We start from the raw sequence: 24,861 nt of genomic DNA on the forward strand, positions 1-24,861 counted from the left end.
AGCCCTGGACTAAGCTGTGAATTGGGACATCCCTGATTTGAACCTCACCGCTGCCATGGACTTGATGCAGTTGCTTTCATTGTACTGTTGTGCGCCACTTAATGATAGGGATATGTTCTCCAACCCCCTTTATGCGATTAGTTCATTAAGTGAACATCCAGTCCGATCTGTTGCCTTTGTTGTGTAGACACTCCCTGCCAGACACTAGCTAGCTGCACAGGCTATTGGAGATAAGATTGCTTCTTCTTTGCATTAAGAGCCTTTGCATTAATTCTTCTTTGCATTAAGAGCTGTTATGTAAACAGACACCCTGCTACAGGCTTTGGGAGACACAATTGCCTCATTAAGAGCCTCTTTATTGTGCTTTGACCACCGTCATATGTGCAGTCTGTCATTATGTGAACTGTTGTTAAATGGCAGACACCTGTATTTCATTCTATTTTTGCCTGTGGCTTTTCTTCTGTTTGTAGGCCTTCTTGGGTTGGATTTAGAGGGAATGAAGATGGGATACACGTGTTGTAAATAATATAATCAGTGTTCTTAGGAAAGCTACTCCCTTTCAGCCCCTGTCAAATATGGAGATAACACCAACCTCCTATGGTGGTTGCAGTAGCATAGATAGAGTGGGTGCAAAGCACTAAGTTTTGTGGGTCACCTCACCATGACATGCAAGTGGCCCCTCCCCTTCAGAGCCATTTTGACCACTAGATCAAAACAGAAGCAACACCTCCGTTTAGCTCTCATGGCCCAGGATGGCTTGGAAGGGCGGGGGAAGCTGTCATGCCACAGTGAGGCTCCCTGCAAAACTTAGTGCTTTGCACCCCCTCTATCTGTGCTACTGCAACCACCATAGGAGGTTAGTGCTACACTACTGGGTGGTTGCAAGATAGCACATGTGAATAGCTTTGCATGGTTGACACATGGCATGCAGAATACGTCTTATGCAGTAATGCCTACAGTGTTGTTTTGTGGGTCTATCTGAACGTCTCTTTGTTGTACAGTGGGTCCTCTTTAGGTGCAGATTTGACTCACCATGGGTTGCACCATGGGTTGACTTACCATGGGTTGCAGTTATCTGGTGTGCTCCCTGGGGCATTTGGTGGGCCGCTGTGAGATACAGGAAGCTGGACTAGATGGGCCTATGGCCTGATCCAGTGGGGCTGTTCTTATGTTCTTAACTACAATTCCCAGGAAGCCTTGCAGGTCTCTTGTTGTCTGGTGTGCTCGCTGGGGCATTTGGTGGGCCGCTGTGAGATACAGGAAGCTGGACTAGATGGTCCTGTGGCCTGATCCAGTGGGGCTGTTCTTATGTTCTTATGGGTTCTAAACCCAGGGAGGACCCACAGAGGACCAGAAGTGCCTTCCTGTCACTTCCAGGAGACTTTCTGAGATCCGTCAAACGCCTTGGCAAAAACCAGAAATGCCTTTCCTACACCTCTGGGCGCACTCTACACCTCCTACACATCCACAGGTCCTATTGGACTGCACCAGCGGATTCCATTATCCATTTTGGTATCTATAGGGGGCCTGGGAGTGGATCCCCTGCAGAGATCAAAGTCCAACCTGTATCGGCCAATCTGCGGGGTGGGGGGAGTAATTCACAGTATGACATATATACATATATGTATTGCAGGAAATGCTGGATCAGATGAGTGATAATTATATTTGGTGTTAGGACTTGGACCCAACCTTTTGTTGTTAAACTGAGGGCACAATCCTAACCCCTTACGGCTGCAATCCTAACCTCACTTTCCTGGGAGTAAGTTCCATTGAACACAAAAGGACTTACTTCTTTAGGACTGTGCCCTCGGTCAGTGCTTTCCAGCACTGGCATAGCGGTGCCAATGGGACATGTGCTACATCCTGCAGTTGGGTGTCAATCACGGAGGCCTCCTCAAAGTAAGGGAATGTTTGTTCCCTTCCCTCAGAGCTGCATTGCCCTTAAGTCAGTGCTGGAAAGCACTGACATAAGGGGTTAGGATTGTGCCCTGAATCTCCATTCATAGAGGAGGTATAGTATAGATCCACCGGGTAGATGAGGCTCGTCAGCCTGGGAAGGCAGCTCATCTGAGGGAAGGAAAACTCTGATCCCAAACCTCCACTGCCTTGTGGCTACATCCAGTTATGGAAAAGGCTTCAGGAGTCAACCTCGAGGCAAAATCCGGAGCCGGAGTCCCTGAGGCAGTTCGTGGCTGAACACAGTCACGTTCTGGCAACTCCTGCGACGCCGCTGGAACCAACCGTATTGGCCTCTGCCTTTCCATTGGACCATTTCAGCGACGTGGAGAGGGGGGATTTGCTGCATGGGTAACAGCCTATCCTCCATACCTACTTTACCCAGGCTTCGCACACTGGAGAGGACACTCTGTTCCAGAACCACCTTTCAGAGCGTGACACCATAGTCTTCCGAGACTGAAGGATGCCAACTCAACTCTTATAGTATAAAAAGTATGAAATACTTAAACTTTCCTTCATTGGAAGGTGCTCCAAGTGTTGGGTTTGCTTGCTTTTTATTTTTATCCCACCTTTCTCCCCGAGGGGAGCCAAGGCAACTCTATCCTAAGAAGGATGAAGGAACTGTCCATGTGTGTTAATTATGCAATCTTTTTAAAAAGGTATATGAATGAAACAGGGACGTGCGGTGGGTGGGGAGGCAGGAGAGGCAGAACCTTGCCACCAGAGTCCTTCAATAAGCACCGGAAGCTTTTGAGCGTGAGTTGTGAGAGGTTGCATGCCTCACGTGGCAGTGGCGCTTTTCAGAGGACTTCAGTGGGGAGACACATCTCTGCACCCACTTCATATCCCTAGAATGAAAATCTAAAGCCATTTTAGGTAACTTTCAGAGCCTTTTCCAGGTGTTTTTTTTTAAAATGAGGTCAGCAGAGCTAAACACACTACTTTTAATGTGTCCGCTGCATGGATTTATATCGTGTCATTACGCTTCCTGCTATTCAATGTAGGGAGGGCAAAAAAAAAAAAGACTTATAATAAGCTAAAATTGTGTTCCTGCTATGCAAGTGAAAATATTTTAGAACTTTTCAGTGGACAAATACAATTGGCTGAGGATGCATTATTGTTGCATGTAAATTATTATTATTAAGACTATTTATTTACCTCTTTTCAACAAAAGTTCACAAAGCAGTGTTTTTTGTTCATTTCTTTTCCCCCTCCTCAAAATAGCATTATGTTCATCTTTTAGGTGTATGTAGCAACTTTTAAGTACATAACTTTTAAGTTATGTAGCAACTTAAGTGACCGAACCAGTTGCAGAATCATTTTTGTTAGTTTCTCATCTGGTATAGAACTGAGGGCATGAGCCTAACCAGGTCTACTCAGAAGTAGTCCTATTTTGTTCAATGGGGCTTACTCTCAGGAAAGTGTGGTTAGGATTGCAGCCTGAATAGTTTACAAAAACATTTATAAACTGGAACAAACCCCAAACTGTGATGTTTTGACTTCCAGGTTCTGGATTATTATCAGAAAGTATGGTAAATTTTAGATCAAACAGTGGAGGAAAAAGGAACACTTGTTCTATCCACATCTTTAAAATAGTGGGCCTGCCTTATCCACTGGTTTGGGACCCATGGAATTGATTCAGCGTGGGTCCTGACCACATTAGGAGGGCCTCACTGTACCTCCTGCATGTGACTGGAAGAGTCTTCCCAAGAAGGATCCCTGCAGGCCCAGAGCCTTTGGGAGTGATCTTCCATGGAAACATCTCCCCAGTGCAAGGCTCTGTGGTTACCTGGAGCTTAAGCAGGTTGCTGCAGGCCAGAACATTAAAGCTTCCCATCACCATGCTGTGGGCAGGGTAAAATCTTCCAGGGGGTTGGAAGTAGCCTACGGGTTGTAGTTTGGAGACCTTGCTCTAAGCTAGACCCCTGTTCTCCAACATGTCTTGTTGTCTTCACAGAGTCAAAGAAGGAAAAGAGAGGTAAAGAGATGGATGAGCCCTAGTTTGAGCAAATTGCCTAGATTTGACACCTCTGTGCTAGATACTGAGTGGGGTGGTGTGGGCGAGGTCTTCCCCAACTTTTGTAGTATATGCTATGGGAAAACAAAGTCTTTTCTAGAAAATACTCACATTTCTGACAATGCCTTGCATGTAGCAAAATATTTGAATGATATGCAGATCCCCTGGGGGCTGGGGATAAGAATAGGCCCTCAGTTTGGCTGTACTTGTCGTAAGAGGCGACTAAACAGCCACCGGGTAGATGGGACTCGTCAGCCTGGGAAGGCAGCTCATCTGAGAGAAGGAAAACTCTGATCCCAAACCTCCACCGCCTTGTGGATACATCCAGTTATGGAAAAGGCTTCAGGAGTCAACCTTGAGGCAAATCCGGAGCCAGAGTCCCTGAGGCAGTTCATGGTTGAACACAGTCACGTTCTGGCAACTCCTACGACGCCGCTGGAACCAACCGTATTGGCCTCTGCCTTTCCATTGGACCATCTCAGCGACGTGGAGAGGGGGGATTTGCTGCATGGGTAACAGCCTATCCTCCATACCTACTTTACCCAGGTTTCACGCACTGGAGAGGACACTCTGTTCCAGAACCACCATTCAGAGTGTGACACCATAGTCTTCCGAGACTGAAGGATGCCAACAACAATGCAGATTAGAATCATAGAGTTGGAAGGATCCTAATAGATCATCTAGTCCAACCCCCTGCCTTAGGTAGGAAAATGTTTTCTGGAATTGGGGAACTAGGACATGGCAGCCTTATCAGGAATGATCAGACTAAGTATATGTTAGTTGATGCATTAACTAAAATTTAAAAAAAAATTGTGCACAGAAGATTGAGATATCCATGAATGAAAGTCGGTCAATGTGCAAATTAGCTGTCACAGTAATCGTGACCGTTTCATTGTTTGAACAATCATAGGCAAAGTCCTGGGTGATCTTGGGCCAGTCACTCCCAAGGACTGAATATACACCCCTGAGCTCCTTGGAGGAAGTATGCTATAAAAATCTGGAAAAAAAATAATAAAGTGTGCATTTTACAGTGGTAGGGAAACCACTTCATTGATATCTCAAGGTTTGAATATACTTTAGGAATAAATGATGCAGGATACTAGCATGTAAGGCATTCACAAAACAAACAGTGGCATATGTATATTTTTACAGAGAGCAGGAACGGCAAAGCGGCTGACTAGCTGTTCTGTAATTATGAGCTCCTTTTTCTCAAAGGTGAAACAAGGTCACTGCCTTGTTATTATATTAAATGAGTAGTGGAAAAGATAGAACACCAAATGTTTTTACAAGCAATTTAATGTCGACTTGTGCAATTAAACCTGCAGGGAGCAGGTAGAAAAATAAGAAATCAAATTGATGTTGTGAATTGAAGAATCATCAGTCACTAAGAGATTGCACTAGTATCTTTTCTGTTTTGTCGCTTTTCAGGAAGTTGGTGTTAAGAACCATTCTTAAGAACATGACCACAAGGTAGAGAATCACTGAAGGATTGATTATAGGTAGAAATAAATGCTGCATCATTGGTGTTCAACCTTCAGCACTGGGGTTTGTGACATGTGCAGCACAATCCTATCTTGCGCTGAAACAGACAGGCCAGGAGTCTTGCACTGTATCCAGCGCAAGATAGGGGCCCAAAGTGGCTCAGCCGGAGGAAAGCCTTCCTCTTACCCCTGGGTAAGCCACCATAGTCCCAATGGGTCTCCTTGGACTTGCGCCACCTCTGGAGGAGAGGAGAGAAGAGGAGAGCGGAGCGGTGGCCCTGTATCCGCAGATCCCGTATCTGTGGTTTCGCCTGCACCTGGTTTCACGTTTACTTGGAAGTAAGTGGAGTTTACTTATGAGCAGAACAACCACAAGTTTATAGTTTCAAAAAAATAGAGTAACAATAGTAGTTCATAGATAGAAGCTGAAATTTGCCCTAAAAGTATCCACTTCTTCATTCTGAATAACTACGTTCTGTTGAAGAATTAGATATCTGAATCACGAGTAAGTTCCATTTTGTGATTTACTTTGATGCAAATGCCAGAGCATGTATTTATGGAAACTTCCGGAAGGAAACATTGGCTTGCCAAGAAAAAAAAATCCCCCCTAGACTCCTGCGTTTCATCTGTTTTTCATCCCATTTAAATTTTAATGACTCTCTTTAACTTGGCTTATTAACTGATAGAAAGCAATTCTCCTCTTATACCTTTGGCTATCCTAGTTTTTGTAACCAAAGGCTATCCTGTGTCTCAGATTTTGAAAAGCAAATTTTAACTGGAGCAGAATTTATTTATTTATTTATTTATTTATTTTTGGGGGGGGGGAGAGACTAACAAGACAAATGCATTACTTAGATCAGTGGTTCTCAAAATTTTAGCCCAGGACCCACTTTTTGGAATGACAATCTGTCAGGACCCACCAGAAGTGATATCATTGCCAGACATGATATCATATGACATCCTCAAGAAGAGAACGTTTTTTAACAATTCTAGGATTTAACAATCCTAACAATCCTTTAACAATCTACACTTACCCTGGAGTAAGCCCCACTGACTATCATTGTTAAAAGCATATATATTGTAGTCTGTTAAAAGTACAGATCTCCCCAAATGCAATCACATACCATGTTGGCATCAAGTCGAATATACTAAAAAGAAAATATTGAAGTGAATGGGAACCCACCTGAAATTTCCTCACAACCCACCTAGTGGATTCCAACCCACAGTTTGAGAAACAGTGACTAATGCCCAAATCCTAACCAACTTTCCAGCACTGGCATAGCGGTGCCAATGGGACGTGTGCTACATCCTGCAGTTGGGTGTCAATCACGGAGGCCTCCTCAAAGTCAGGGAATGTTTGTTCCCTTACCTTGGAGCTGCATTGCCCTTATGTCAGTGCTGGAAAGAGGGTCAGGATTGCAACCTTAGATTATTTTGCTTCCTAATACTGTATAATTACGATGTGGCATTGATTCACAACCTTAAATTGTATAACCTGGACTTGGTATCATGTAGGTTTGGGGGGGGGGGAAGGATACCTATTTGTGCAAAAAATTACTTTATTTTTGTTTTCACCAAATCTGGAAGACCAACAAGGGAGCTGTGACATGAGTTAAGGAAAAGGAATCCTTGCTTTCTAGCTAATGGAAGATCAACTTCTACTTTCTGATCCTCCAAGGAGTTTATTGCATATGTATATTTTGCCCTTCCACCAAAAGGCTCAAGGCTGAATGCATGGAGGACAGAGGTGGTCTCATTTTAGTCTCTCAACAACCCTGAAAAAAACCAGCTGACCCAACGATGCCACGTGAACTTTATTGCTGAGTAAAACCCAAGCCTCTGTGGTCCAACTCACTATTATACTACAACCAGTGAGAATCATTTTTCAAACTTCTTCATCGCTATTAGAGAGGACTAGCACATTTTATCTCTTTCCAGATAAAAGCTGATAGTCTTAAAAAATTATTTAGATTCAGGACAGGCAAACTTCCCAGTTTATGAAATAAGTTTCGAAGCCAGTTTACGAAATTCACTACCACACGGATTAGGTGATGGCCAATAGCTGGTTTAAAAGGGATTTAGATGGATTACAGTGCAATCCTATCTTGTGCTGGAGCAGGCAGGCCAGGAGGCCTGCACCATGTCCAGCGCAAGATTGGGGCCATAATCGGCTCAGCTGGCGGCAAGGGAAACTCTTTCCCTTACCGTCCGGTAAGCCACCACAGTCCCAATGGGTCTCCTCGGACCTGTGCCACCTCAGGAGGTGGCACATGTTCAAGGACAATGGAGCAGGTTCAAGCTGCTCTGTGCTGCTCGGGCAACGTAGTTGGGATCCGGCATAACTGTCAGGTCCCAGCCCCACTTCTCACTTCCCATCCGCCCACCCCCTGGAATGCCCTCCCCCGCCCCAGAACACCTCCCTCTCGCCTCCTCCCCACCTCCCCAGACCCTTGCATTGGCCAAGCTTGTCTGGCACAGCCTCCTTAGGTTGGCATGGAGACGGAATACAGCCTCCGTGGGCCAGCACACTTCCCTGTGCCAGCCCAGCCGACACATGAGGAGGCGCAAACGTGCTTTACAGCACATTTGCAACCCTCCTGGGCCAACACAAGGGACTTGTGCCAGCCTAGGGCACAATTAGGATTGTGCCCTTAATCTATCAATGGCTCCTAGTGATGAGGGAACCTCCTACCTTCAGAGGCAGTATGCCTTGGAATACCAGTTGCAGGGGAGCAACATGCGGTGCTGACCTTCAAGCCCTGCTTGCCAGGGTGCCCAGAGCCTTTCCTCCTCTGTTGGGTACAGGACACTGGACTAAGTGGACTGGCTCTTATGTCCTGTGCGGTGAAATCTCTTGTTCATTGTCTCTTTAAATGAGAATGAATGAGAAGTCCCAAGTATGATGTTCACTACATAATTAAAATACAGTAAAAGCCACATTAGCCAGTGATTTAAAAATGGAAAACTTCTTCACCAGCAGATGTCACGGGTCGCGATACAATTACTCCTAAGTGGAAAATTTCCAATCGCCATCTGGCATCATTTGCCGGTACTTGTGAAAGTCATTTGTTTGTGTCCTGCATATTCCTGTCATTCGTGTTTTTTCATGGTGTTCACTCAGTTAACAAGCACACTTGATTAACCGACAACTTCCCTTTTCTACGAGTGCCAGATAACACAGCTTTTACCATACTTGCCATTGCTGGTGTTGATAGTTACATATGAACATTTTTCTCTTACTGCCCTATCTTGCAAAACGTTTTTCAAAGGCAGCACCCAAGCTCTCTTGCAACACTCTTACACTATTCCTGCAATAGGATAAATCGTGGTGCGATGCTCTTCCCCTCCCGATCACCCTCAGCTACACTCTTGTGGCCATCATGACTCCATAGGCAGACAAGAAATAGCATTTAAGTCATAGCACTGCAGTTTTTGACACTGGCTTAAATTAAATTTCTGTTCCTCCATCTTGACCTTTAGGGTTAGATTTAACTTCTATTTTTGTATGTTATTAAAACAGAGACAGATACAAGCCAAGACCTCTGGCTCAGACACTAGTATCTACTAAGTGCTGTTCAGTGTGCAGGGTGAAAACATTTTGGTCTTTGAGATTATAAATTTGTTCTAATGTACTTTATCTTGAAGGCTGAGAACATGGGAATTAAAACCTGATAACAGAATAGCTACGGCATGCCAGTAAAGAAAGATATTAAGAAGATGGTTTTGTTTTTTTTCAAATATACTGTTGAGAGCAACTGTTGAAAGTAAACATGTTAAAGACAGTGGTGTAGCCAGAGGGAGCACAAAGCACCAAGTTTTGCTTGCACTGTCAGGATTGACTCTGAAGAGGAGGGACCGCTTCCATGCTGCGATGAGGCTCCCTGAAAACGCCCCCCCCCCCATTTAACAGTGCACTGTGTATGGATGAACAGGTATGGGAAGAGTTATCTTCTGTTTAAATTATGTTATACAGGGTTGGGCATCCCTTGTCCAAAGTGTATGGGACCAGAAATGTTTTTGGATATCAGATTTTCCCATACTCTGGAATACTTGCATATACCTAATGAGATATATTGGGGATGGGGCCCAAATCTAAACACAAAATTCATTTACAGGTGTGCACCGCTTAACAACTGTTTGCTTAATGATGGGTCACATTTATGATGATGGTCAAAGCACAATAAAGGTGCTCTTAAGGAGGCAATTGCATCTCCCACAGCCTGCAGCAGAGAGTCTGTTTACACAACAGAGGCTCTTAATGCAAAGAAGAGACAATCTATTTCCAGTAGCCTGTGTAACCAGCTGGTGTCTGGCAGGGAGTGTCTGTTGACACAACAGAGGCAGTGGATTTGGACCAAATGTTGACTTAATGACCTAATCGTATAACAACAGGGATAGGAGAATGTATGCCCAAGTGGTGCACACATGTATTTTTACATACACCTAATACACATAGCCTGAAGATAATCTTATACAATATTTTTAATGATTTTGTGCAACCCATCACATAAGGTCAGTTGTGGAATTTTCCATTTGTGTTGTCATGTTGGCTCTCAAAAAAGTTTCGGTTTTCAGAATACTTTGGATTTCAGAATTCTGGATAAAGGATGTCCAAACTGTAGTTGCATATAGGCTAAAATTCTGTAAATTTACAACTCATCATCTACTATTAGCTTGATTTTTAAATCCATTGCCTCTGTTCCATGTCTTTTTCTTAAATTTGACTTCATGTGAAATTTAGGATGAGGTCAGGAAGTTACTTTTAAGAGGTGATTTCATGGCTGTGTTTTTCTCTTCCTTACACAAATCTATGGGGCTGCCATTTTTGTGCATGGAGTAAAAGAGTGATGAAATATAGGAAGTGATAACATTTTATGTATTTGTCAGACAAAATGTTTAGTACTACATCTAGTAGTTAATATTCCCATGAACTCTCACGTACCATTTTAGTGTTGCCCCATCAACATCTATGGTTTCTTAAGTCTGAAGAGGGTTTGGGTTGTCATTCTATGAAAGATTTGTAATGCATGCCAAGTACCTACCCCCAGTGTTGTAACTAAAGGGGGTGCAAAGCATTAAGTCTTGCAGGGAGCCTCACTGCAGCATGCAAAGGGCCCCTCCCCTTTGGAGCCATTCCAGGTGGGGAGAGCAAAATGGAGGCATACAAAATGGAGCCTCCTGCTACTGTTGGAAGACTCATGCCTCCGTTTTGCTCCCCCTGCCAGGAATGGCTCCAAAGGGAAGGGGCCACTTTCATGCCAGGCTCATTCATGCCAGGCTCATGCTCATTCATGCCAGATGAGGCTCCCTGCAAAACTTTGTGCTTTGCACCCCCTCTAGCTATGCCACTGGCTAGGCACAGTTTTTTTTTTGTCTATTCAGACTTTGCTTCTTGACACCGTCGCATGAAACAATATTTTATATGCATGTTTAAAAGACTCCCATTATTTTATTCTGCTTTGATCTCTTAAACCAAACTTCCCCAAAGAGAAAAGGCGGGGGGGAGGGAGGTGGGGCCAGTGGAGCTTTGCTCGACATGGAGGCTCTTGACCCTACACCGATCTCTGGGTTGATGTAGAATCGAGTAGCCCTATTGTAGGGCTACTCACTTTACCCGGGAGAAGGGATGCTACCTGGAGCGCGCCGGATACGGCAGTGGCCAATTTTTGCACCGCTACAGCCCTACATGCTGGGCAATTCAGGATTGGGCTGTGAATCAATAGAATTCATGAGCTATGATGGGGATGTGCAACCTCCTGATTTTGGAAGTAGGCTACCTCAGAATGCCAGGTGCAGGACAGCGCACCAGGACACAGGTCTCTTGCTGTCTTGTGTGCTTCCTGGGGCATTTGGTGGGCTACTGTGAGATACAGAAAGCTGGACTAGATAGGCCTATGGCCTGATCTAGCGGGACTCTTCTTATATTCTTATGAAAACAGACCTATTGTATTCCCCCACCTATTTTATCATGTATGGGAATGCTCTTGGCAGGATTCATCAATGGTTAGTTCCTTTAACGCAATGATGGAAAACAAAAAGGAAAACGAAAGAAAGGAAAGGTTTCTTTTAAAAAAACTTGGAATTTCCTGGATTTGTTTCTGAGCTTTGAAAATTCATCGTGCCCCAATTAGAGAAACATTTTTCTTTTTGAAATCCAAATTATACCTTTATCTTAAGCACTACAGGTTGAGCCTCATTATTCGCTTGGGTTCCATTCCAAGCACTCAGGTGGATGGCAAAAAATGCACTAGAGCAAATCCATTTAAAAATCAAAGTTTCTTTGCTCCGGTGATTTAAATCTCTGGTGATTAAATCCGGTGCTTTGCTCCGGTGATTAAATCCGGTGATTTAATGCTGACCTTTGTGATGTAAGATAAGAGTCATTAATAAGATAATCCATCTATCAGTCATCCTCCAAGGGCTTGGAAAGGAGCTTCACTCAGCCCCTCCCTTCACCAGTGCAAAGTGATCACCTTCCTTTCACATGCTCGGGGAAAGGAGGGGTCGCCTGGAGAGAGAAGGATTGATGGATTGTCAGCCAGCTTCTCTCTCTCTCTCTCTCTCTCTCTCTCTCTCTCTCTCTCTCTCTCTCTCTCATTAAGGAGGCTATTGTTAAAGGACTGTTCAATTCTTTCAACTGATTTTAAAGTGATGCATTTTCCCCTTCTCCAGGGATCAGCACATTCCTTCTCATTTGCTGTGGCCATGTTGAGTCAAATCCGTGTATAAAAAATCTGTGTATAAATAGGCTGGACCTGTACTTCGATTCACAAACATCCGCTAGACATGTCCAAGCCTTTGGATAATGTTTTTTTTTCAAATGGCAGATACCCATAACGTAACACAAGCTACTTTTGAAACAGATAAATTTAAGAAAAGAGGTTTGCCATGCAGCATGGGAAGTCAAAAAGATCCCTTAGGCTTGCAGAAATAGTCACATGGTTCTTGGGCAGATGTCTATTAGTTCAAATACAAAAGATTGCTGGAGATTAACAGCCAGCAATGTCAAACTTTAAAATCCTTCTGGTAATCAGAAATCTTTTGACAAATGGCTTGATTGCTTTCCTGGAAAAGCCTTCTGTGTATTTACAAAGTGCTGAAGGCATCAAAATGTGAACTGATGCAAGAAATTAAGTGTTTGATGTCTTAGAGTTGTTATAAGAAGGAAATGATTACTATGATTGTTTACGTTTTAGCCAAATGACTTTTTGCTCTAAATGCAAAATCAGAAAAGCTGCCCCCATAGCTTTAGGCAGTATGCCTTTTAAAATGTTGTTGTTTTTTTTAACTGTAGCCAAGAAATCAAGATAGCTTGACATATGTGGAAAAGTCACTACTATGACCACCACACCACATGGCAGCTTCAAGATGAGCAGAGACTGGATAGAGTGGGTAGAGACGCTCTTTTCCCTCTCACATAACGCCAGAGCCAGTGGACATCCACTAAAATTAAGTGTTGGGAGAGTTAGGACAGACAAAGAAAATATTTCTTTATCCAGCATGTAATTAGTCTGTGGAACCCCTTGCCACAGGAAGTAGTGATGGTATCTTGCCTAGATGCCTTTAAGAGGGGATTGGACAAATTTCTGGAGGAAAAGTCCATCACGGGTTACAAGTCATAGTAGGTACGTGCAAGCTCTTGGTTTGAGAGGCAGGCTGCTGCTGATTGCCAGATGCAGGGGAGGACACCAGGAAGTGTCTGTTGTCTTGTGTGTTTCCTAAAGCATCTGGTGGGCCACTGTGAGATATAGGAAGGTGGACTAGATGGACCTTTGGACTGTTCCAGCGGGGCTCTCTTAAGTTCTTATGAAATTACATTTACATTAAATTAATGCACAGTATGCAAAGATAAATTTAAGGTAGTTTTTAACTACTCCTAGGTGTGCTGTTCTTATTGTTTTAAGTATATTCTGGGAGCTGCCTAGAAATGTTAATCATAATCATCATTGATGACAAAAGAGCATTCCTTCCTATTCGAAACACAAAACTCAAATATAGCAATGAAACAGGATGAATGTAGGTAAGGGAGAACTATGACCTATAGCAAGCAGCTGTTTTAAAATAGATCATGTTCTTGCAATATTCAGGATGTCAAGACACTCTAATCCTGGTTTCATCATCAGAGGGTGTTTTAGCAATGCAACTGCATTAGATCACACACACTATGATTAACTGGTCACAAGTAAAAAAAAAAATTTTTTTAATGTGCTCCAATCTCTCATATGTCCAAAACACAGGAATTCACTAGTCAGAAATACTTTTACTTCTCCAGCTTCCAAAGAACACAGCTCAAATTCAATCACTCTACTCAGTGTTTAGAGCAGGCTCCTCCAAAGCCAGATCCAGGGTTTGGGGAAAGCCCTCTGCTGTCTGAGCTGAGCTCACCATTCCACCTCTGCACTGCTTGTATTCTGAGTAGATCTGTGCACTGGGATGCTTTGGGCAGTTGCGTTTGACTGGATGTCCCACAGCCTTCTGGGATGCCGGGCAGCACACACGACTGCCCATAGTGTCCCGGTGCCCAGATCTACTCAGAATATGAACAGCACAGAGGCAGAACAGTAAGCTCCGGTCCAAACGGGGACTGCTTTTCTGTCAGACAGTGGTGGTGAGTTTATAAAAATGCAGCACTTTTTGTGAACTTTCAAATGAAACACATTGATTAAAATTCTGACATTCAAGTTTCCAAAATCTATGAGAGTCATAGTACGTGACCTTTTTATTATGGAGATCAGGAGACTCTGGACTTCAAATCCTAGCACTGTTGGCATCCTTCAGTCTCAGAAGACTGTACTTTATTGCTTACCTGTACAACTGTACATTCAGTTTCAGAACACTCCAAATCCAAGCATTCGCCAATGAGCTCATCAGGACGCCTGCCTCTCCTCGTACTTCACGCTCTGAGTATCTTTAAACCAGAGTGTATCATGACATAGAACTAGGTCTTGGTTCCCACCCAAACTGGGGAGCAAGACAGGGTGAATCTCTGACTTTTCATTACACAATGCAGATGCTTCAAATATCTACAAAGTGTAGTACAAAGTCAAAAGAGAAGCCCCTCTTATTGCTACAAATTAGTGCATTCAAAACACTGGGGAGGTTTGCAGTCAGCAGCAACGACAAACAGCTAGCTATTAAGACCAGCCAAAATTTGTACACTCCCTTCCATCCCCGTTAATCTGAAGTACAAAGTGAAAGAGCAAATGGAGAGGGCAGTGGCGTAGCTAGAAGGGGTGGAAAGTCTTGCAAGGAGCCTCATCGCAGTGGGCAGGGGGCACCTCCACTTCGGAGCCATTCCAGGCAGGGGGAGCAAAACGGAGGCATGAGTTTTCCAACAGTGGTCGGAGGCTCTGCACGGTGGAAAGAGCCCATCCGGCCGCCCTCATCCTCTTTGTTTGAGGCTCATGTTTGAGGTGTAAGTGGAGGTGACTTCATCACATGATGCCTCAACACCACTTCTGGGATCTGAGGGTATTGCAGCAGCGGTAAGATTGGGAACCACTGCCCTAATCTCAAACTTACGTTGTCTGTGTTATATATAGGACAGCGGGGGGGGGGGGGGGAGCAGAAAGACATCGCCAGCCTTCCTATACACACAACACTACTATGAAGCAATAAAATGCTCCAGATAAAGGCCAACAACCATCCTTAAAATGGAGCCACGTAGCGATGGGGACGCGTTCCAAAAGGAGGGGACGTATTTTTTTCTTCCCCAACCTCTCCTGAAACCTTCTCCCATTAGTGCTCTGAACAAGGGCCAGAGGCTGGACATACCCCATCTTGTTGTGGGTCACCACTTGTTTTCTTTGGTGCGGAGATTCCAGGTGGAGCTCACTTTGAGGCACAGGCCTGATGGAATTGTTCAGCGTACCGCAATGTTGCATGATTACGGGAGTCATCACTGAGTAACAGCATCATCTGAGCCTTACTCAGGCTGTCGTGACCTTCCAGTGAGCCAAAGGTCATCCATCCTTCCTTATGTAACTTTTAAGTAGTTAATTTGTTCAACGCCCTTCTCAAAACAGCTGGCAGTCATCCAGAAAGCTGGCAGTTTGAATGACTGCGCCATAACAATACAATCCTTCCCATCTCTCCTAAAGGAAACTTTGTTACCTTCAAATACCTGACCCCATATAGTATTTCTAATAGTGGCAGAATGAAAAGTACACAAGAGGCTCCTTTCTGACTACATGGAGGTTCCAGTAAACATGGCGTGATTTTTTTTTTTCAGTGATCATGAAATAAAAACACCTAACACCCTTTCTGCACTTCTCATTTGCATAAAAAACCTGAAAAAAATAAAACCATTTTCTAACATCTCTACATATTAGTCACTGTAGGTTGCTTAGTCTGGACCTGGGGAGAGGTGCATAGGTAATGACTGGCTGTATCTACTGACACTATACCACCTATGTCACCTACCTAGTACACTTTTAAAGAGCTTTTAATTTATAACCGGAATAAAAACACATAACTCTGCGCTTCTCATTTTTGTCCAACAAACGAAAACAACAAAAAAATAAAAGTGAAAAAATTACACCTCTACCAATAAGACAAGAATAAATTTTACTAAAACTTGCTTTTCTGCATTAAAGCCAGAATTGTGTAGTGGGTAAGGGTTGGACTTGGACCTGGAAGATCCAGGTTCAAATCCCAGCTCAGCCATAAATCTTCCTGGATGACCTTGGACCAGTTATTGTCTCTCAGCCTCATCCTACCTCATAGAGTTGTGAGGTCAAAAAGAAAGAACTTTTTTAAAGAACAGATCAGCAACTGCTTGGAAGGGTTAGGTGGGTTATTTATTTTAAGTAAATTTTTGAACATATACTGATTATGAACGTGTAGATTGATTGATTGATTAGATTTTGTTGTATGGTGGGTTAAACATTTTCCTGCTTGATTATGTGGTTTTCAGCCATGACATCACTTCCAGGTTAATGACATCACTTCCAATGGATCCCAACACTCTAAAAAGTGGGTCCCCGTGCTAAAAAGTTTGACAACCACTGCCTTAAGTAGTTATATACTTTTACCATGCTAAAATATAAATGTCTCTCAGCCCAATCCTATCCACACTTTCCTGGGAGTAAGCCCCATTGATTCTAATGGAATTTACTTCTGAGTAGACGTGCATAGAATTGGGCTGTCTGTTCTCAGATGGGCCTTATCCATGTCAATAATCACCATTTCAATGAATTCACTCTTGACAGTGCTTTCTTACTGCCTGAATAACTCATGGAAAGGTCATTGCAAATATGGAGGTACAGGTGGGCTATTCACTAGCAAAGATAGGTAGCCTGTAATGCAATTTTGTGGAGATGTATTCTAGAAACATCTGTTAAGAACAGCAAAACACCTGCCTAAGTTCACTATCTCTGTAATGAAACCAGCTAATCAGATGGCATATCAAAGTCACAAAAATGCTAGCGAGGTTGTAATCTTCCATTCTTACTCAGCTGCGCAAGCAAAGATGTTCATTTTCATTACCAGACAGTGATCTGAAGAAAGCTTCTAATATGCATAAACTTTTTTTGTTCTACCAAATAATTAATATAGACCTAATCCCTTGTGTTTGATTGATGTTGAACAAGTAAAATGGTGATTACTCAGTGCCTCATTACTGACCTGCATTTAAATTGCTTTGATTAGCATACTTTGCTCATAGGAGCCTTGGGATTTGTGCATGTGTAAAAAAAACTGGCTAACTTAAAACTTTGGATGTTCAGTGAATCACTCTTATTCTTTCAGATTTTTATTTAAATATGTTGGAATATTTAAAACTGAACTCCATACAAAAACGCAATTTGTGTGCCGTTTTGAAACTTTAGCTGTTGTTTGAATTCAAAAAACATTTGGATATCCAGGGACTTGAGGACCATTCACGGCCCTAGTGATGACAGTGATAGCCCACCAGCTTTAAACAAGAATGATGAAAAACATCAGGACTACAGAAGAAGACTACAAATTCAAAAATAAAATGAAACTGCAACATCTCTTAAGTAGAGTAGATTCAGGATTTAAGTTGCTGCCAAGACAGCCAACAGCTCAATTAAGCCACAGTGCTTTAACATTAACTGAGGATGAAAAACCTAAATCAAAATATCTTGCATTCATAATGCTTGCAGAACCTAGAGCAGGGTTGTCCAAACTTTTTAGAAAGAGGGCCACATCATTTCTCTGACACTGTGTCGGGGGCCGAATTAATTTACATTTCAAATTTGAATAAATTTACATAAATGAATATATTAGAGATGGAACTTGTATAAATGAATGAAGGTCTTGCAATAGCTCAAGGCCTATAAAAGTCCTTGCACAAAGCAAGGCTAGCCTTTCCTTCACTGCCATTGCTGCATCACAGACATGAAACAGAAAGTAGTGGAGGGAGCCCTCATCCCACAGGTCATGCAAGAGGTCAAACAGTCATCTTCACACTGAGAGCAGTTGCGTCAGGCCAGCATGGGCTCCAGCAAGTCTCCGGAGGGCCAGATGGTCATTGGAGACTGGGGGCTCCCCGCGGGCCGGATTGTGAGTCCCCAAGGGCCGCAAGTGGCCCCCGGGCCGGGGTTTGGGCACCCCTGACCTAGAGTAACATCATGAAGGTGGTTCCTTCCAAGTGTATATCGCTTCTCAGCCTTTTGGCTAAGATCAGGTATAGGAATGTTGGTTCCAGTTGAGCTCCCACCTTTTCAGCATGCACAATGAAAGTTCTGCTTGTCCATCCTCATCTTCTTTATGATACTTTTTTTCACAGTTAGTGCACCGCAGATCCAATTAACCTTTACTTGAAACAATACGCAAAAGCCAAAATTGTTATAAGGAATTAAGAACATAGATATAAATGTCACATTGGTCCATTGGCATCCTTCAGTCTTGGAAGACTATGGTATCGCACTCTGAATGGTGGTTCTGGAACAGAATGTCCTCTCCAGTGCGCGAAGCCTGGGTAAAGTAGATATGGAGGATAGACTGTTACCCATGCAGCAAATCCCCCCTCTCCATGTTGCTGAAATGGTCCAATGGAAAGACAGAAGCCAATACGGTTGGTTCCAGCGGCATCACAGGAGTTGCCAGAATGTGACTGTGTTCAGCCATGAACTGCCTCAGGGACTCCGGCTCCAGATTTTGCCTGGAGGTTGATTCCTGAAGTCTTTTCCATTACTGGATGTAGCCACAAGGCAGTGGAGGTTTGGGATCAGAGTTTTCCTTTTCTCAGATGAGCTGCCTTCCCAGGCTATCAAGTCCCATCTACCCGGTGGTTGTTTAGTCGCCTCTTATGACAAGTACAGCCAAACTGAGGGCCTATCTTATCCCCCAGCCCCCATGGGGATATATTGCGAGCAAGAGGACACTGTCTTCAAACATCTATCTATAAATTAGATAGATCTGGGATGTCAAGACTCGCGTGTGAATTGGATTAAAGTGAGGGAGAGGTGCGCATAGTCAGCCTCACTCTCTCTTCCCAGATTCCATCTTGCTCCAATTGCAGGACAAAGTCGAGACGGTTGGAGATGGGTTGGAGATGTCACATTTATGTACATCAGTATCAGTTTTATATGTATATAAACTGAGAACAGAAATAATTCAAATGCTTCATTGGTTTCCCCAAGGGGATAGTGCAACGTGGGCATTTAAAGGGTCTCACTTCAAAGTGCAGTGGACTGCAATTGGGTGGCAATCATGGAGGCCTCCTCAAAGTAAGGGAATGTTTGTTCCCTTACCTCGGAGCTGCATTTGCCCTTATGTTGGTGCTGGAAAGCGGGTTAGGATTGCCTCCCTTTCTGTTTGCTGCAACAGACTATCACAGCGACCTTGCCCTACAAAATTATAAACTCATTATAAACATGGTACCTGCTAGGGTTAAGTTCCTGTGGATACCGAATCAACTAGTAGTTGGCAACCGTCAGTCTCGAAACACTCTGGTATCTTGCTCTGAATGGTGGTTCTGGAACAGTGTCTAGTGTGTCTGAAAAGGCCGATTCGGGAGTGACAATCCCTTCCACACCGGGAGCAAGTGCAGTCTGTCCCTGGTCTGTCTCCCTGGCTATGGGCCTTCCTTCTTTGCTTCAGTCTGTTGGCCAAGTGTCTCTTCAAACTGGAAGAGGCCACGCTGCACAGCCTGCCTCCAAGCGGCAACTGAATCAACTGATATAGGGATAAATGGGGGAGGGGTAGCTAATCTGCCTGCTCCAGATAGCTTCAGAATGGTGTCCATGAATAGCTTCATGATGTCCACGAATTGCTTCAGAATGCCGTGGATAGTCAAGAGCAGACCGCAGATGACACAAAGGCACGCTCTTGCTCCCCGCAGATGGGCAAATCCATGGGAACAGAATGTTCAACAGAATGTTCAACATGGGAACAGAATGTTCATCAGACATTCAACTCTTTGCCACAGGATGTGGTGATGGCGACTGGCCTGGATGCCTTTAAAAGGGGATTGGACAAGTTTCTGGAGGAAAAATCCATTACGGGGTAATAATAATATAATAATAATATATAGATTCTCCCCAAGATTGGATGTCCACCCAGGCTCCTCAGCATCATCAGATCTTTCCACAAGGACATGAAGGGCACTGTTGTCTTCGATGGCTCCACATCAGACCCTTTTGACATCCGAAGCGGAGTGAAGCAGGGCTGTGTTCTTGCACCAACCTTGTTTGGGATTTTCTTCGCTGTCCTGCTGAAGCAGGCCTTTGGAACTGCAACAGAAGGCATCTATCTCCGGACCAGATCAGACGGAAAGCTCTTCAACCTCTCCAGACTGAGAGCAAAATCCAAAGTCCAGCTGAAATGTCTGCGTGACTTCCTCTTTGCCGACGATGCAGCTGTCACTACCCACTCTGCCAAAGATCTCCAGCAGCTCATGGATCGTTTTAGCAAGGCCTGCCAAGATTTTGGACTGACAATCAGCCTGAAGAAAACACAGGTCATGGTTCAGGATGTGGACTCACCTCCCTGCATTACAATCTCTGAGCATGAACTGGAGGTTGTCCATGACTTTGTGTACCTTGGCTCAACGATCTCCGACAATCATTCTCTCGATACCGAGCTAAACAAGCGCATCGGTAAAGCAGCTACCACGTTTTCCAGACTCACAAAGAGAGTCTGGTCCAACAAGAAGCTGACAGAACATACCAAGATCCAGGTCTACAGAGCTTGCGTCCTGAGTACACTTCTGTACTGCAGCGAGTCATGGACTCTTCGCTCACAACAGGAGAGGAAACTGAGCGCTTTCCACATGCGCTGCCTCCGACGCATCCTCGGCATCACCTGGCAGGACAAAGTTCCAAACAACACAGTCCTGGAACGTGCTGGAATCCCTAGCATGTATTCACTGCTGAAACAGAGACGCCTGCGTTGGCTTGGTCATGTCGTGAGAATGGATGATGGCCAGATCCCAAAGGATCTCCTCTATGGAGAACTCGTGCAAGGAAATCGCCCTACAGGTAGACCACAGCTGCGATACAAGGACATCTGCAAGAGGGATCTGAAGGCCTTAGGGATGGACCTCAACAAGTGGGAAACCCTGGCCTCTGAGCGGCCCGCTTGGAGGCAGGCTGTGCAGCATGGCCTTTCCCAGTTTGAAGAGACACTTTGCCAACAGTCTGAGGCTAAGAGGCAAAGAAGGAAGGCCCATAGCCAGGGAGACAGACCAGGGACAGACTGCACTTGCTCCCGGTGTGGAAGGGATTGTCACTCCCGGATTGGCCTTTTCAGCCACACTAGACGCTGTGCCAGAACCACCTTTCAGAGCGCGATACCATAGTCTTTCGAGACTGAAGGTTGCCAATACAAATAATATATTATATATATTATAATATAATATATTATATATATATATTATAATATAATATATTATATAATTTATTATTATTATTATTATTATTATTATTATTATTATCTGGGGGCCAGATGTGGTCCGCAGCGAGCCTCTATCCACCCTGCAACCGGCCTCTTGTCCCCTGAAAGCCTTTGGCCCACTTGACTGAACATGACCAGAGCTGTGCTCTGATTGCACTTGGAGGGTGTTCTGAGGTCCGGAGATGCTGAGTGAATGAGCCCACTCATTCATTTATTCATTCATCTAAGTTCCATCTCTTATTTATTTAAATTTTATATTTAAATTTTTTTCCGGCCCTCAGCACTGCGCTAGATATTTCATGTGGCGCTCTGGCCAAAAAGTTTGGAGAGCCCTGATCTAGATGGAAGGGGTGGCTTTGCAGGGTAGGGAATCCAGTAACAACAACAGTAGAAGTAAAGATTACTAAAACTTTGACATAGTTCAAGGGAAGAGGAAGTAGCCTTCCTAGTTTTTGAAGGTTTTCTTTACCTTTTTAAAACTTATGAAGATGAGCCTTCCACCCCTGTATATCACAGGGGATTCTAAATTTAAAACAAATATCTGCTCACACAATAAGCACACTCCATGCTTCAGTCAGAGAAGTAATAGATATGCCTTCTGCGGGGTTATATTGCATTATTCCTAGGTATGAAATCTAGTTTATTCAGTGCCAGGGGAAACTAATAGCATTGCAGCAAAGTGCAACCTTAAGTGAAGAGGTTGAAACGGGGAGTAGTAGCTACTTTAATTGAGCTAGAACAGATTGTGCTGCAAAGTCCTTGGGTGCTGTCCCATGGACTAAAAAACACAAGGAAGCCAGGCTTTTGTCACTATCACTGCTGTTTTTTAGAAGATCTTTCTTTTCTTAAATTCTGGAGGTGAGCTTTTAGGTTGCATGGAAGTCTTTGGGTGTAGGTTGGAGGTAAACCAACTAAAGCCTAGGGGCCAGTTCCAGCCTGCCGGAGTCTCCAATGTGGACTGGCCTCTGTCCATGGCTAACAATATGGCCATCTGACTCTTTTCTCAAACACTTGCAGATGCAGGTGCTGTCCATTCAAAGTAGCAACTTCGCTTCCAGACAAAGCAACTGGGTGTGATTGATTGCGCTTGGACTGTCCTGTCTGAGAGCACTGTATATCCAAAAGAACTGTCTATAGCAGCAGTTTCCCAAACTGTGGGTCACAACCAACTGGTGGGTAGTGAGCCGATTTTTGGTGGGTCCTGAAAAAGTTGCGGGCTTGTCCCGGCTGTGGAACCACAAGGCATTCTAGGATGCTACCCCCGCCACCATAAGGCATTGCGGGGCATTACCTGTCCAACATAGCCAACGAAGTGGGTTGTGGTGCTAAAAAGTTTGGGAAGCATAAACAAGGGAGAGAATGAGAGAGGACAGCACCCTCCGCAGAACTACTTCTCTTCAAAAATGACCGCTGAGCAAAATAGACCACCAGTGAAACACTGAATGTTTTCCAAAAGAACGGCAGGCAAAATGTTTTTGTTACAGAACGAGTTATGATGAGTTAAGAAGAGTTATGATGGCAATCATAGCAATAAGTATGCATTTTGGCCATGTGTTGAATGTCCTAACATGGTCCTTGGGCCCCCAAAGTAGGTGATTAGAATTCTGTTCAACTTTTTCTTAGTATTGCTCTTTAAAATAAAAAAAGGAAAATTTTTTCTTTAGGTTCTCCCTCATGCTGGTTGAGTTGGCCAGGACTCTGTTTTATTTTGCTTAAAATATGCCAGGAGCATTCTTTTCGATTCTTGTCCTCTTCTTGCCTCTTCATTCCATTTTTATATGTTGAACCACATTTACCATCAAATATTGAAGCAGGAAAGTGTCAGTTCTGTAAGCAAGCCACCTTGAAGGTTATGTGCAGGTATAAAGCCCTTTGGTATGCTTATCCACGGTCTTTTTTTTTTGTTTTATTTATACAGTGACAAACAAGAAACCTGCACAGGCATCTATTACGAAAGTCAAACAGTTTGAAGGTTCTACCTCTTTTGTTCGAAGGTCACAGTGGATGCTTGAACAGCTTCGGCAGGTTAATGGTATAGATCCTCATCGAGTGAGTATAGAGCGCCATTGCATATGCATTGGTTGTGGTGTTTCACTTTTCTGTGTACTTTATTTAGTGATCACTAGATCGTAATCCTATCTCCTGCCCTTCTTTTTGGCCTTTGCTTACACTGGAAAAAAAAAAAGTATTCTGTTGGATACTTTCAGTACCAATTGCAAATTTTTAGCATCCTAAATACAGTACCCACTCCATTTTTAAAATTTCTTTTCTTTTGCCAGTCTTTCCAAACTTTACCCTCTGTCCAACTTTTGTTACATTAAAGAAGAAATTACACAGGCCAACACATTTTGCTTCCTTAAACGTTACACCAATTCCTGGGTATATTTGGGGTGCCGATTCCAAAAATGGCATCCGTTTTGCCCTATCACGTCTAGTTTTGGAGACACTGCATTGCCTCTTTAGTGAATGGTTCAAGAAGCTTCCTCATGAGGAAGCCTACACCATGGCTTCCTCATGAGGAAGCTGCTTGAACCATTCACTAATGAGGCTATACTATATCTCCAAAACTAGACGTGATAGGGCAAAACGGATGCCATTTTTGGAATCGGCGCCCCAAATTCATATCAAACCACGATGAAGTTTGGAAAAAACTTTTCTGACCCTCAATTTTGTGTTATTTGTGTTCTCTTACACTTCAACTCAGTGGGATCAACTGAGAGGGCCTTTTTCATGTCCCACCACTGAGCCTAGGCATATTTTGTTGGTGAGAGGGTCTTCTCTGCATTGGCAGTGGCATAGTTAGGTCATTTGACACCCAGGGCCCATAAAATTTTGTCACCCCATACGACACAACTAATTAATTAATTAACTTTTGTATACCACCCTTCCTCTAAGCAGCTCAGGGAGGTGTACCTGCCTCCTCCCCTTATTTTGTCCTCACAACAACCCTGCGAGGTAGGTGAGACTGCGAGATAATAATAGTCATGACATGAACTTGATAATAATAATGACCAGAAAATAAATGCCATGAATATTTCTCACAAGCAATGGATGAAATTCTGCATCAAATGGTATATAACACGATGATATTATTCCTAAAAGTCACAATTTCCAGAGTTTTGGTCACTAGGGTGTCACCCCCCCCCCAGGGTGTCTCATTGACCTGTTTTGGGTTAAGGCAGTGGTTCTCAGACTTTTAACACTGGGACCCACTTTTTAGAATGATAATCTGTCCGGGACCCACCAGAAGTGATGTCATAGCGGGAAGTGACATCATCAAGCAAGATCAAATAATCATAAATAATTTAAAAAACAGATAATTAAATAAGGAGAAGCTAACCCTGTTTCACCAAGTGAATTTTTCCTCTGTAGCCTGCCTGCAAGAACACCCCCCTACAAAAAAAAATCAGTGAGAATTTCAGCCCAGTGCCCAGTTCAGAGTAAATTCTTATATTTCAAGCATTTCTCTGTCAGAATTCACCTCTTTGCAAGTCTAAAAACAAACAAAATAGACCTTACCAGCTGAAGCCTGTTTTATTCTTCGGT

General features: G+C 43.7%; 1 protein-coding gene across 1 annotated transcript in view; it reads left to right on the forward strand.

Moving 5' to 3' along the window:
• Positions 1-24,861, forward strand: part of STXBP6 (syntaxin binding protein 6) — a 140,477-nt gene that overhangs the window by 78,816 nt on the left and 36,800 nt on the right. The window contains exon 3 of the mRNA XM_066611165.1: positions 23,234-23,364. Within this exon, the coding sequence (XP_066467262.1) occupies positions 23,234-23,364 (131 nt within the window). The remainder of the gene's footprint in view (positions 1-23,233; positions 23,365-24,861) is intronic.

The sequence above is a fragment of the Tiliqua scincoides genome, chromosome 1 (genome assembly GCF_035046505.1).
Source record: "Tiliqua scincoides isolate rTilSci1 chromosome 1, rTilSci1.hap2, whole genome shotgun sequence".
Taxonomy (NCBI): Eukaryota; Metazoa; Chordata; class Lepidosauria; order Squamata; family Scincidae; genus Tiliqua; species Tiliqua scincoides.